Raw genomic sequence first — 11,980 nt, 5'->3', positions numbered from 1 at the left:
TGCTATATATTTCTTGCAAATTAAGTGTGTTTCAGATCTCGCACATTGTGAGCGGTCAGTGAACACCTCGCCGGTGTCAGGTTGAATGCGCTGGTGGCAGGGTTTTCCTTTTCCTCGTGACGCAGCTCAAGTTCATTTTACCCAAAAGTTGCGCAGCACCCGTGTTCTATAAAACCTTCAAATTTCTTTTAAAAATGACAGGTCTTTATCACCCACTGACTTACTGCGATGGCTAAATAAGTGAAATATCCCTTTAAATGAAGATGGAATCTTTTTGCCTGCCACCTGTAAATCTACGTCGGAACCGGAAGTGCAATTATACTGACTTTGGTGACTTGTTGAGCGGCAGGGGAGGTCACTGAGGTTCGTTCGACTTGAAAGTCAGACATCTGGATCGCGACAACGCGAGCCCGTTTCGACGCGTTTCCATTCGGATGCGAAACGACGAAAAGGAGGGAAACGGAGACGCATCGATTGTGAAAGTGGGTGTCGACGTTTGAGTTGTTGCCTTTTCGCAGCTGGATTTGTGGGAGTGGAGAAATTCCACAGATTGCCCCCGACATCGCCGCCGTGCCGTGACGGATGGAGAGGGGGGCGGAGAAAAAGCTCGCGAGCGAGGAGACGAGCGAGCGGCCGACGCTGTCTGCCTCGGCGCGCTGACGAGAAGGTCGGCTTCTCCCTCGCTCCGCCGCTCCGGATTTCCTCCGATCCATCCGGGGGGACGGAACCTCGGTCGCCTCCTGGGAGACCGTATACCTGTCGCCCGGAACTAACGGAATTCTTTTTTTTTTCTTCTTCACCTCCTTTGGATTATTCACCTTCCGGGACCAGTCAAGTTGAAGATGGACCTCTTACTTTGAGATTATTTTCCTCGCCTCTTTTTTTTTTTACCGATACTTTGTGGACGACAAGAGCCAAGTCCGTTGGGGGTGGGTGGGGGACAATTCATCAGTCGGGATGTTGCAGCGGAGCAGCAGGACGCGCGTTGGAGCGTTTTGGGTCCTCTTCCTCGGTCTCCTGCTCACGCAGGTCGTCCTGGCGGCCGCGCTCACCCAGACGGGTGCGTTTGCTCTCAGCGCATGTCCTATTCTGTTAAAACGCATTCTTGTGTTGCACGTTTCTTTTTTTTTTTTTTCTCGTCTAATTGACCCGGCGCGTTTTCTTCCAGACGTGTGCGGCGGAGCCATCGACATCCACTCCCCGGGCTACCTGACCTCCCCGGGGTACCCCGGGGCTTACCCGCCCTCGCAGCAGTGCGCCTGGGTGATCACGGCACCGGAGCCGGGCCAGAAGATCCTCATCAACTTCAACCCGCATTTCGATCTGGAGGACCGAGACTGCAAGTAAGCGCACGCGCTCGCGTACAGGCGGCTCGCTCTGCCACCTGTTGGCCGCCGGGCCTCACTGCAGCTGTCACAAGGAGGTGCAAGGATGAGTCCGGGGGATGAGGGGCTGCGCATCTGCAGCAGGCGATGAGGTTTTGTGGCTTCAGTGCTTCCCGCGTGCTTCGCTGCTGAACTGACAAGTACACTCGTCGATGGCAGTTAACGAGTTAAGAACCGCATCTCAGGGGTGTCAAATTCGTTTTCGCTTGAGGGCCGCACGGAGGAAATTCTATTCCCAAGTGGGCCGGACCAATAAAATCTTGGCAAATATTTCTATCACTTTAAAACTACAACATCAAATTTACTTTTTTGATACTGTCCAAAATAAAACAAGTACAACATCACTTTTGACCATAAGATATGAACATTACTATTAATCATAAAACATTTGGAGGTTTTCATTTATTAAAAAACATTCAGCTCATTTTTATACTTTACAAAATCGTCTCGCCGGCCAGATTAAACCCATTTGTGTGCCGGAATGTTTGATCCCTTCGATGAACATAAATGGCAAAGTATGTATGTACACAAATTGAGGGTTGTGTTGGTGGATTAGTAATCTTCCTGTGTGTGAAAAGGGATGGACTCGGACGTTTGTTCAGTCTGCTCGCTTCTTTTATTGAAAATGATGCCATTAGAACCTCAGCTAACACGAGCTGCTGTTGGCAACCGGTGCCAGTTGCAGCTAGCGGTCACCTGACCTCCACCCGTTACGGTAATTATTGCTCGTAAGAATACGCTCGATATAAAATGCACATTTGTGTCAAGCGCGGCTTATGTGGCTGACAGATCAATCTCGTTTTTGACTTAGCGTTCCTCAAACGCAGCCATACGTTTGGCCTTCATTTTTGCAGAAAAAAACTGCGTCTTATATTCGAGGAATTACGGGCATCTTAGTTGATCTCGGTCTGTTTCCATGCCTCTCTAGTTGCTGCTGTTTTGGTTAGCCCCAAAACTCAAGTGGGATCTGGAGGTCTTCAGGAGGCTTCGTGACAAATTGTGACATGCATTCCTAAATGACATACGAGCCTTGGAACAAAAGCTGAAAACTTTGCCTTCAAAACTTTTTGTGACGCAAATGGTGACATGTGCTGGCTTTGTGAATGTTTCTTACCGTGCTGCCCACACACACACTAAATCATTTAAAAATATGGGAGAGGGGAAAAAAAACAAATAAGTACAAAGCGTCTAGAGCGCTAATACTTATGAGTCCCGCGGGTCCGCAACACGATCGGATAGTAGTGGAGACCAGACCATCTGCGCGCCTGTGATTTACTCACCAGGCCTTTATGGAGCCTTTCAAGAAGACAGAGACGACGGCGTCCAAAAACAAGAGGCCTTCACGCACGCGCGCGCACGCACGCTTACACACATTCACACTCCATCAAGAAGGGCTCTTGTTTTTTGATGTCCGTTTCTGCGCGTGTGTCCGGGGTCAACTCCGACACACGTGGAGGGGAGGGGAGGGGAGGGGAGGGGGGAAAGGTATGTTGGATCGTCTCTGCAGAACAACAAGACTTTTTTTTTTTGAAGTGGTGGAAAAAAAAATGTTAAAGTATTGGGACGCTTACTTTGGTGAAGAAATGGACAGTTGGACAAATGTATTGAATCAGACTGGAAGACCAAAAAAAAAAAATCAGGGATTAAAATAAAATGAAAGCAAAAGTGAAGAAAGTTTGAGTAAAAGTATTAGGGCACTAAAATGTTACATAATTGGAACGTAATATTCAAACATGTAGTGAAATGGTGAATTAATTGTTCAATTTGGACCAAAATAAGTGGAAAATGGACAACGGTCATATGACACCTTAGACTTAAAGGGACAGTATGTAAGATTTAGACCGTTTTCCGAGAAAAAGGAATAAAGGAAACGATTGTAAATTTCAAAAACTTGCAAATTATGTCTTCTTATGACCAACAATATGTTTTAAATATAATCATAGGCATAGTTATCATGAAATGATATTACATGAGGGGGGGCACTTCTCCGGAGGCGGCCATGTTTGTTTTAGCTTCGGACAATGGGATATGCAACACCTGCGTCGCCTCTAAATCTCACACACTGTCCCTTTAAGTATTCACACATGTTAATGATGTCAAAATGTGGACAAATTAATGTGACACTTACAGCAGTTGAAAATGTGAAAATGCCGTTTGTCCAAAAGTGTCGGGACACCTGCGGGACTCATTTCTCATTCACCTAAAGAACTCTCGTCTCACTTCTGATGGAGGTGTTTAGGTCTGTGTTCTAATACTTTTGTCCTCTTAGCGCAGGTTTTTTTTCCTGTGAGCGTTTGGCTCAGTTTGTAAGAAAAAGCCTGATGATGACAGAGGTGTCTAAATGTAAACATTTGATTGTTTTCCACAAATAACCAAATATGAAGAACCACTTGGGGATCTTGGCGACAAATCCTGAAAATAATGAATAACCCTATTCAATATAAGGCCGCGGGCCGTAGTTTGGGGGCGGCTGTCTGGGAGCCTTGCGTAACGCGCGCTTTTCTCGCTAATTTCCCAATTGCGAGCGCTTTTTAAGCGTATTTACTTTGCTGTCGAAGTCTTAGGGATGATTTTTGCGGCCCACCCGGCAGCTCGGTCACGCGTGCTTTGAGAGGGCCTCCTCCGCGATTACATTGTTGTGTGTTTGTGTTGGACCACGGAGGCGGCGTGTAGCTGCGAGCTCTCTGACTTGGCGGCGCTGCCGTTGGTTTTGGGACTCAGTCAAGCCTCCCAAATATGTCGCGCAAGCGCAAGACCATCTGGCTTTCTACAGGATGTATAGTTTTATTTCTCATCCAGTTTGATGTTGCCTTCAGGAACAGTCTGAAATTCCAAGTGATTGCTCCCAGTCCCTGTCTAGCTAGTTTTATACTCACGATCCTGAAAGCAGATAATGGCGCTAGCTATCCTGATGTTGCCTGCGGGTCACCTTTGAAATGACATTCTTCCTCACGCGACAATGGTGCGATTGTTTCAAACGCCGTAAAATGTTGCAAAATGATCTTTGGCTCATCCGAATTTCAAGTAGCTGAAACTATAGTGTTCTTCGAGGTTAATCTGCAATTCCTAGCTCGTCACTTACCATGTGAACCGTTGCTTCAAATATAGTTCATTGTCAAGTTGAATCGTCTATCGTTTTGTGATGTTGCTTTCAGTGACAATTCGGAAACAAAAAATCAAATCTCCGCATCCGTCCCTCGACGGATTCCGCGGTAATCTAAAACAGTCGATCTATTCGATGCTCGCTTTATCTAATCAAGTTTGCCGTTGCTTTCAGGGGCGTTTTGAAATCACAATTTTTCACGACCGTATTTATCAAGTTATTTAATCACGCCCCGCGTTGCCTTCGGGGTCGGACGGAAATCAATCTGTCACATTTTTGTTTTCCATCATTTACGGCCTATCGAGCAAGTGGCCTTCAAGACGTCATCGAGGCCTTTGAAAAAAACGAAAATGCGGCCTCGTTCCGGAGATTCCCTCCATGGCCCGCGTTGCCTTCGGGATGGGTTGGAAATCTTTCGCAATTTTGTTTTCCGTCATTTACGGCCCGTCGTGCGAGCGGCCTCCAGAGATTCCCTTCTCGTTCCGGCGACGTTCAAAAATGAACAGACGGCGGCGGTAACGCTTTGGTCTCATCGCACTTCTGAAATAGCGCGCTCGCCAAAGCGCCCGTCCTCGCCGAGCGGCGGGAAAAAAGGAAATCTATCAACTGCGCGGGCGCCACTTTGGGAACATGCGTCGGTGGCGGGATAATTCAGGAAGGCCTTTTTTTTTCCCCGCCGCTCTCTCCCACGGGAGGCGTGGCCCATGCCCGCACGGATGTCAAAAATCACAGCGGATTGATATACTCGGATTACGAGTCGGCATGGCGGTTAAACGACCTCCATGACCTCACCAAAGCTACTTCTCCCCTTTCAGTTATTTTTTTGGCTGACGGCCTCCCGCGAGTCACTTTCTATTCCTTAAACTGGGCTTCCTTTTCACACGTACATGTCATGCCTTCAGGATATCCTGTTGCAAAAAAAAGAACTTTGCCACGCTTTAAAATGGGTCAAAAATGGCTGATGGGGAAAAAAGACGTTGCTTACAGGGGCGTCACATGAGAAGTCAACATTTTTGACCGTTTGAAGTTCGTTTATGACGACAGGAGCAATTGGCAACACTGCCTGTGCGGGAGTAAATACGCACCAACCTTCCCCACGTCTTTTAGTTTGGTTTTGGTTCCGCAGTTGGAGGAAAGATTTTGCACCGAGTCGGTCAAGTAAACAGCAACATCTCATTTATTAGCTACAATGTTTTATTGTAGAAATGCCAAAGTGGCTAAAATGTGTGTTTGGGAGCACACGGCCGGACAGTCAACGTCAGAAGTAAAGAATTCACACGCAGGCGGAACTATTGTTATAAATACCGGGTTCCCACGGGGACTGATTTGATAGAAGCAAGGCGTTTTAGCGATTGCACTAATCCTTCCCGTAAAATTCATATTTAATAAAAAATCCAATGGGCGATGTGCTAATATGTCAGGACGACGGCTGTCGCGCGGGCCGCCGCTTGAGCCGCGAGGGGGCGCGGCACGCTAAGAGCAAACGAGACGTTCTACTTCCTGGTTCATTCGTTTATTGCATAAACTAGAGAGTGGAGTGGATTTTTAGCTACTGTGAGGTCGCTGCTTTCTGTTCTTCTTCTTTTTCTTGATGCAGGTTAGATTTGTGCTTGACTGCCCCCTATTGGTTAAAATTCAAACACCTAAAAGCGAGCCACTATATAGATGATCACTCACAGACGATCCTTCAACAAAATTCATCGAATAAACTGGAGAGTGGTGCTGATTTTTAGCTACTATGAGGTGCATCACTTCCTGTTCTTCTGTTCTTCTTCTTCTTCTACAAACGTGGGTACCACTGAGCTTGACACGCTTTGAAACCCACTTGTTTTTGTGGAACATACATTTTGTTAGTATATTCTCACATCGTAATTCCATAATCCAAAATTGAAATCTGCCTAAATGTTAATAACAGGCTCATGTCTTAAACTTCTAATCCAACGTGTCAGAGAATAAGAATAAATAAATATGTACTGTATCTGCAAATAAAGTCATGCGACTCTTGTCCTCTTATCTGGCCATCAAGAGCAAAACTCTTGACTTGTGGAAAATAAGCATGACGGAGAGGAAGAAACCAAAATGGTGGTCAACAAGTGGCGTGGACAATAAGGTCTTGTTTTGGCTTCCCTGATGGAGGAATGTGTCTGCGCGTCTGCTGGGAAGGCCTCAGGGGCCACCTCCTCTCGGGAGACGCGCAGAAACACACGCGCGCAAGTGCCACACACACTTATGCGCTTATTGTTTCGCGTAGAAAATGACGGTCGTTTAGAAAGTTAGACGACTTTTTGACTGTATGATTTTCACATCCTGTAAAGTGAAATCAACGCGTCTTTAAAGCTGTTTAGACGATGATAAATGTAAAATCCGTGCTCACTAGTGAGAAAGATACGACTGTCTTTTCGCTATTGAAAAAAATGCCCCCCCCCTAAAAAAAAAAAAAAAAAAAAAATGTAATAGAGTAATCCCTTGTTTTTCGTGGTTAATGGGGACCGGCCAGTCAATCTGTCAATCATCTGAATGGGTTCCGCTACAAGACGCGGGCACCAATGAGGAGTAGATTACAACTTGTGCCCTCATTGGTCCATTGTCGCATTGAGCCAATCTCGTGTCTTTTAGGAGTAAAATTCAGTCCGATTCAAAAAAAGGAGGGTTTGACTTTCACTCTGAGAAATAGGGCGATTGATTGTTTCAACTCATATAGCGTGATTTTTAGCTTTCCGGCCCACATGAGAATAGATTTTCCTCCTCGCGGCACTTTGACGTCGCCGGTCTACCTGTTGCGCCACCTTTTGTGTTCAAATATCTGCTGCTAGTGCTGTTTGTCAACCAAGCCTAAGGCTAAACAGACTTCTCCAAGGCTCGGCCGTCTGCTTAATTTCCTGTCTACACGTGTGGTTCTTGCGCGAGTGTTTTTGATTAGCCACCACGGCCAAATTGAAAGATAAGTTGAGTCGATGGACGCCACACACTACTCTTATCTCAAGCGCGGGCTCGCAAGTGAAAGCAAAGAAAGATGGCTCTTGTGTTCCAACTCTGTGTGCTTAGCGGGCTAATCCATGTCATGTGTGTGTGTGTGTGTGTGTGGGGGGGTGAATGGAGGTGGTCCAGTCTTGTCACAGTGAAGTGGGAGCGATACACTGTTTATTGCTTTGCCCTTCTCGGAGGGAAGCTGATGACTGAGTGTGGCTCCACAAAGACCCTTTTTCCTCTCCAAACATGCTGTACGCACACACCCGGGCGCGCGCGCTCAAACACACACACAAACACGCACACGATGCCTTTTTCGGCTTTCCTTAGCGTAAAGTTACCACATTAAATCGGAATGTGATGACTATTATCTGATTCAACATTTTCTTGTAACGCGGGTCCAGAACGTGAATGACTAAAGACAATGCTATTTATAATTATTATTTATCATTTCTCAACTTGGCAGTAACTTTGTCTTCTTTGAATGTCATTTTACACAATGTTTGCCCTCATTAAGAAATAGCACAATCATTGTATCATTGGCAGATTTTTTTGGCTTCAAACATGCAAATTTGCCTAACTTTAAATATGTTTGACTTGTGTTTGGTCCGGTGCACATTGAGATTGCAGAATTCATTTAAAATAGAATGGAATGGTGTCGTTTCCAATAGAAAATGGATTCAGAATCGAATCCTAGACCTTAAAATGGAATCGGAATGGATTTGGGAGACTTGAAGGTAGGTATTTTTCTCCGCCATATGCCCAATATGACATATCGGCGTGCGGCGAGAGGAGCCGGCAGACACAAGGGGCTCCCGAATTGCGCTGGCCTAAATGAGAACAAATTCCTCTTTTTGCTCCTTTTCCTCCTCCTCTGCTCCCATTTTTGATTTCCCAGCAGGCTTCTCGTCCACGGCCGAGGTGAAGGACGCTCGGCAGGCACACTTTTTGTCTGGCGGGGGAGGGGCCACACTTCACATTGTTTGTGGAACACTTATTGATTTTTTTGTAAATGGGTTGTACCTTTCCTGGTGTCCTCTCAACCATTTTGCATGTTTTTTTTTTATTATTGCATTTTCTTTGCAATAACCATCATTGCAATAGTGTTGCATTTTTGTTGCATTTTCCGGACGTGAGTCGCGTGTATTCCCAGTTCAATTGTGTATAATGAGGAGGCTTTTATTTTTTTTTCCCAGTGATGACGGGGGAGGTGCGAAACGGCGAAAGATGGACGTGCGCGCGTGTGCGATGGCAGGTGGCGACGTAGTGCTCGCGCACGCACGCCATCTGCAGCATCTTAGCGAGGCTTAAACGGACAATGATACACTCGAGCCATTTGGAGATGACAACGTGGTGTCGCGTTCGTGCGAGCGGGACATCGGAGCGAATCGTATCGCGTCGCGAACGCCGCCATCATATTGTAGCCCCGTCGTTGGACTGAAACGGATTGGAATAAATCCTATGCGTCGCTTCAAAGTGGAATCTATAAATCGAGGCGAATCATTGGATCGTAATCGGATTCGATCGTGCGCTATTGCAATTTAAGAGCGTGAATCATACGGTCTGGTGTGAGTCGTTTCGCGTTTTTATCTGCGGTTGTAATCAGAGTAAGTGATTCGCGTCACATTTTGTTTGGTAGTGAATCACGTTCCATCGTAACTTCAGTAAACGATGTAAATAAAGCGTATCGTAACTTGAGCGCACCATTGTAAAAGTAAGATTTATGCGTTGATGTCCTTTACTTACCATTAAACTCCATTTATGCGGCTGACGGATCAATCTTCCTCAATTTTTGGGGTGGTTTTTTTTTGCTTTTTAAATGTTTTACATTTTTACCTTTTACGAAGAAATTGCTTCCTGACAAGAGCATTCTGGGATGCGTTTCCATTCTTTCAAATAACCAATAGATGAGGAGCAAATTTGCATTCTTTCTCTGATTGGCTCTTGACTCGGGAATGCAAGATAGAAGTTTTTTAATTCCCTAATTAAAGAGGTTGTTTAGTCAATTCGAGCTCTGCAATACTTTGTTTTACTTGGAGTGTATGTGACAGATGAAATTTAGACAAATTTTAATGACGGTTTTGAAAACGGTCCCGACGATTGTTGGCCAAGCAGTTATAAATGACAGCCGACATCCACCATTTGAGTATCATGTAAAGCATGATTATGCCATCCAATGCACATGATTGCTCATTGCACTGTTGTCCCACCTGCATTCCGTCAGATGCGGTTCAATAAACATGATGGCGTATTAAGCGGTGAGGTGGAAGTGAAAGGTTGTGCAAAATATAAATGATGAAAGGGGGCGGGGCACTGATGGATGATGGCTCAGCAAAAAGATGTTGCCCACCTCTGATTATCAGGCGCATCACCTTGTCATTATCAATGTTTGCTTCTTTTTTTTTTGCAAGCGAAAGTGTATGAGGCTGATTGTAAGTGGAGGGTGGGGGCGGGGCGGCCTTCCAGATGCGCGGCGGCTAACAGGCTCGCTCGCGCCCGACATCCGTCTCTTTCTTGCACTTAAAGGGCTAATCTGTCATTTCCTCATTTGTATGGGCCCGGTCAGCACGTCTGCTCGCTAATCTGCCGCTAATCCGCTAACACAGTCCCCCCTTGTCGTTTCATTAAGTCGCCCATTGTTTCCTGTGGCTTCGGGGTGTCATATGACTCCCCCCTTTTCCCCCGGTCAGGTCTGGATGCCTCGCGTGTTTCTTTTATTGATATTTATGCATTTTGCATCGACTTGAAGAATGCCACTTACTGTCTTCTTCCAAAATGTGGGTCGTCATAAGAGCCTTATGGTTATAAGGTCCGCCCAAAGCTCCAAACTGCTGTGGAAAAAGTTTTTGGAGGACACGAATGACGGCCACGGTGAGCAATTACAACAGAGGTCTCCAACCGCCGCTTTGCGGGCCGGTAGCGGTCCGTGGATCAACTGGTAGCGGGCCGAAATAATGATGCTTCGGAACTGATTGAGTTTAGCCCTTAACCCAGCAAATGTTTGCGGAAACAAGACAAAAAAAAAAGAAAAGAATCTTGTATAACTTTAAAACAATAACGTTATTCTGTTTTGATACCGTCCCAAATAGGGTTAGGGTTAGGGTTAAGTATCCCTAACCCTAGTCCTAACCCTAACCCTGCATTACAACAGGGGCCGATTTGGCTAAATGTTAAGAGGAGCGCTGGCCACAAGTGTCATCTAACCATTCTCCCAAGAATGAAGTCTTATATTTGGGGAATGATGGTAGTTATTGTAATCGCGACTTTACCCGCGTGTGTTTCGAACCTTTGACGTCCACGCTAACCTCCCGGCGCGTCACTTCAGGTACGACTACGTGGAGGTTTACAACGGCGAGGATGAACAGGCGCCCATGTTGGGCAAGTTCTGCGGCAAGATCGCACCCTCGCCCATCATCTCCGGCGGAGGCCAGCTCCTCATCAAGTTCGTGTCCGACTACGAGACGCACGGAGCCGGATTCTCCGTTCGCTACGAGGTCTTCAAGACGGGTCAGTGCATCGCTCATCGAAAGTAGTATTCAGAACTATCAAAGAAAAAAATTGAGAGCAGTCAAACTGTAAAAAAAACAAAACAAATGATGTCATCACATTTTTCAACAAGCGGTTCCTTTGAAGTCGTCCAGCGTCTGTCTGTGCTGGTGACTCTGCTCTAACACACAGTGTTGATACTTTATACATGTGTACTTGTAAAGCAAGAGAAAAGAATGTGGGAAAGGGCGTGTTTGCGTGTGCGTGCGCGTGTGTATCAGGTGTCTCTACGGTCACGCTGACTGAATGTGACAAACAAGCTCGTGGGAACATCAACATCCTTCCACCGCCTTTTGCTCCCTTTTCGGGTTCGGTCGCGCGTTCCTCAGCCCGCCGTTCATGAAATATGACTTGCGCGCATACATTTAACATGAGGATAGCGATGAGCCAATCCTGCTTTCACAAAGATGTTGGTGCTCACTTGTGAATGTTGGTGCGTGTGTGCAGCAGACAGGTGTGCGGGACCCCAGGCCCGTTTAGTTAATGGGCTGTTTGTCCTTGAACGCAGCGGGGGTGACCTAAAAATGCATGCAGCGGTGTTGAAGAAGTAGGACAGTGTGTGTGTGTGTTTGTATGCATTCATATTTCAACTTTACGCAGTTTACGTCGGCGGGTTGATTGATGTAAGACAATACATGAATAGTAGCTAATGGCATGTAAATAAGTCTAAAAAAAACATGGTAAATGCAACAACCTCAAAGAGGTTTATAAAAACCAGCAGTTTAGAAAACAAAACAAATCAACATCATCCGTTATCCACTTCTTCTAATTCCAATTCTGGTCCTTCAGTCATATGACCAGAAGCGTCCCCATAAAAGCTAAGTTACGTATGCAAGCCTAGTTTTTACCCAACCGTCACACCACTACTTTGCGCTTAATTGATTCCAAATGAAAATTCTTGCATGCGGCGCATCAGTCACAGTTACACAACATCAACACTCAGGTCATACTGAAGACAAGTGCAAAAAAAAAAAAAGTG

At 46.0% G+C, this 11,980-nt stretch overlaps 1 protein-coding gene across 1 annotated transcript in view; it reads left to right on the top strand.

Annotated features, from left to right (window-relative positions):
• Positions 1-312: 312 nt before the first annotated feature.
• LOC148414283 (neuropilin-1a-like) overlaps positions 313-11,980 on the top strand; it is a 32,873-nt gene continuing 21,205 nt past the window's right edge. Inside the window, exons 1-3 of the mRNA XM_088429398.1 lie at positions 313-1,060; positions 1,169-1,343; positions 10,781-10,962. Coding sequence (XP_088285524.1) covers positions 958-1,060; positions 1,169-1,343; positions 10,781-10,962 — 460 coding nt within the window. The 5' untranslated portion in view covers positions 313-957. The remainder of the gene's footprint in view (positions 1,061-1,168; positions 1,344-10,780; positions 10,963-11,980) is intronic.

This window comes from Hippichthys cyanospilos, chromosome 12 (assembly GCF_059441005.1).
Source record: "Hippichthys cyanospilos isolate Australia breed blue-spotted pipefish chromosome 12, RoL_Hcya_1.0, whole genome shotgun sequence".
In the NCBI taxonomy this organism is placed as follows: domain Eukaryota; kingdom Metazoa; phylum Chordata; class Actinopteri; order Syngnathiformes; family Syngnathidae; genus Hippichthys; species Hippichthys cyanospilos.
The sequence above is the reverse complement of the archived record's forward strand: the minus strand, read 5'-3'. Positions and strand labels throughout refer to the sequence as shown.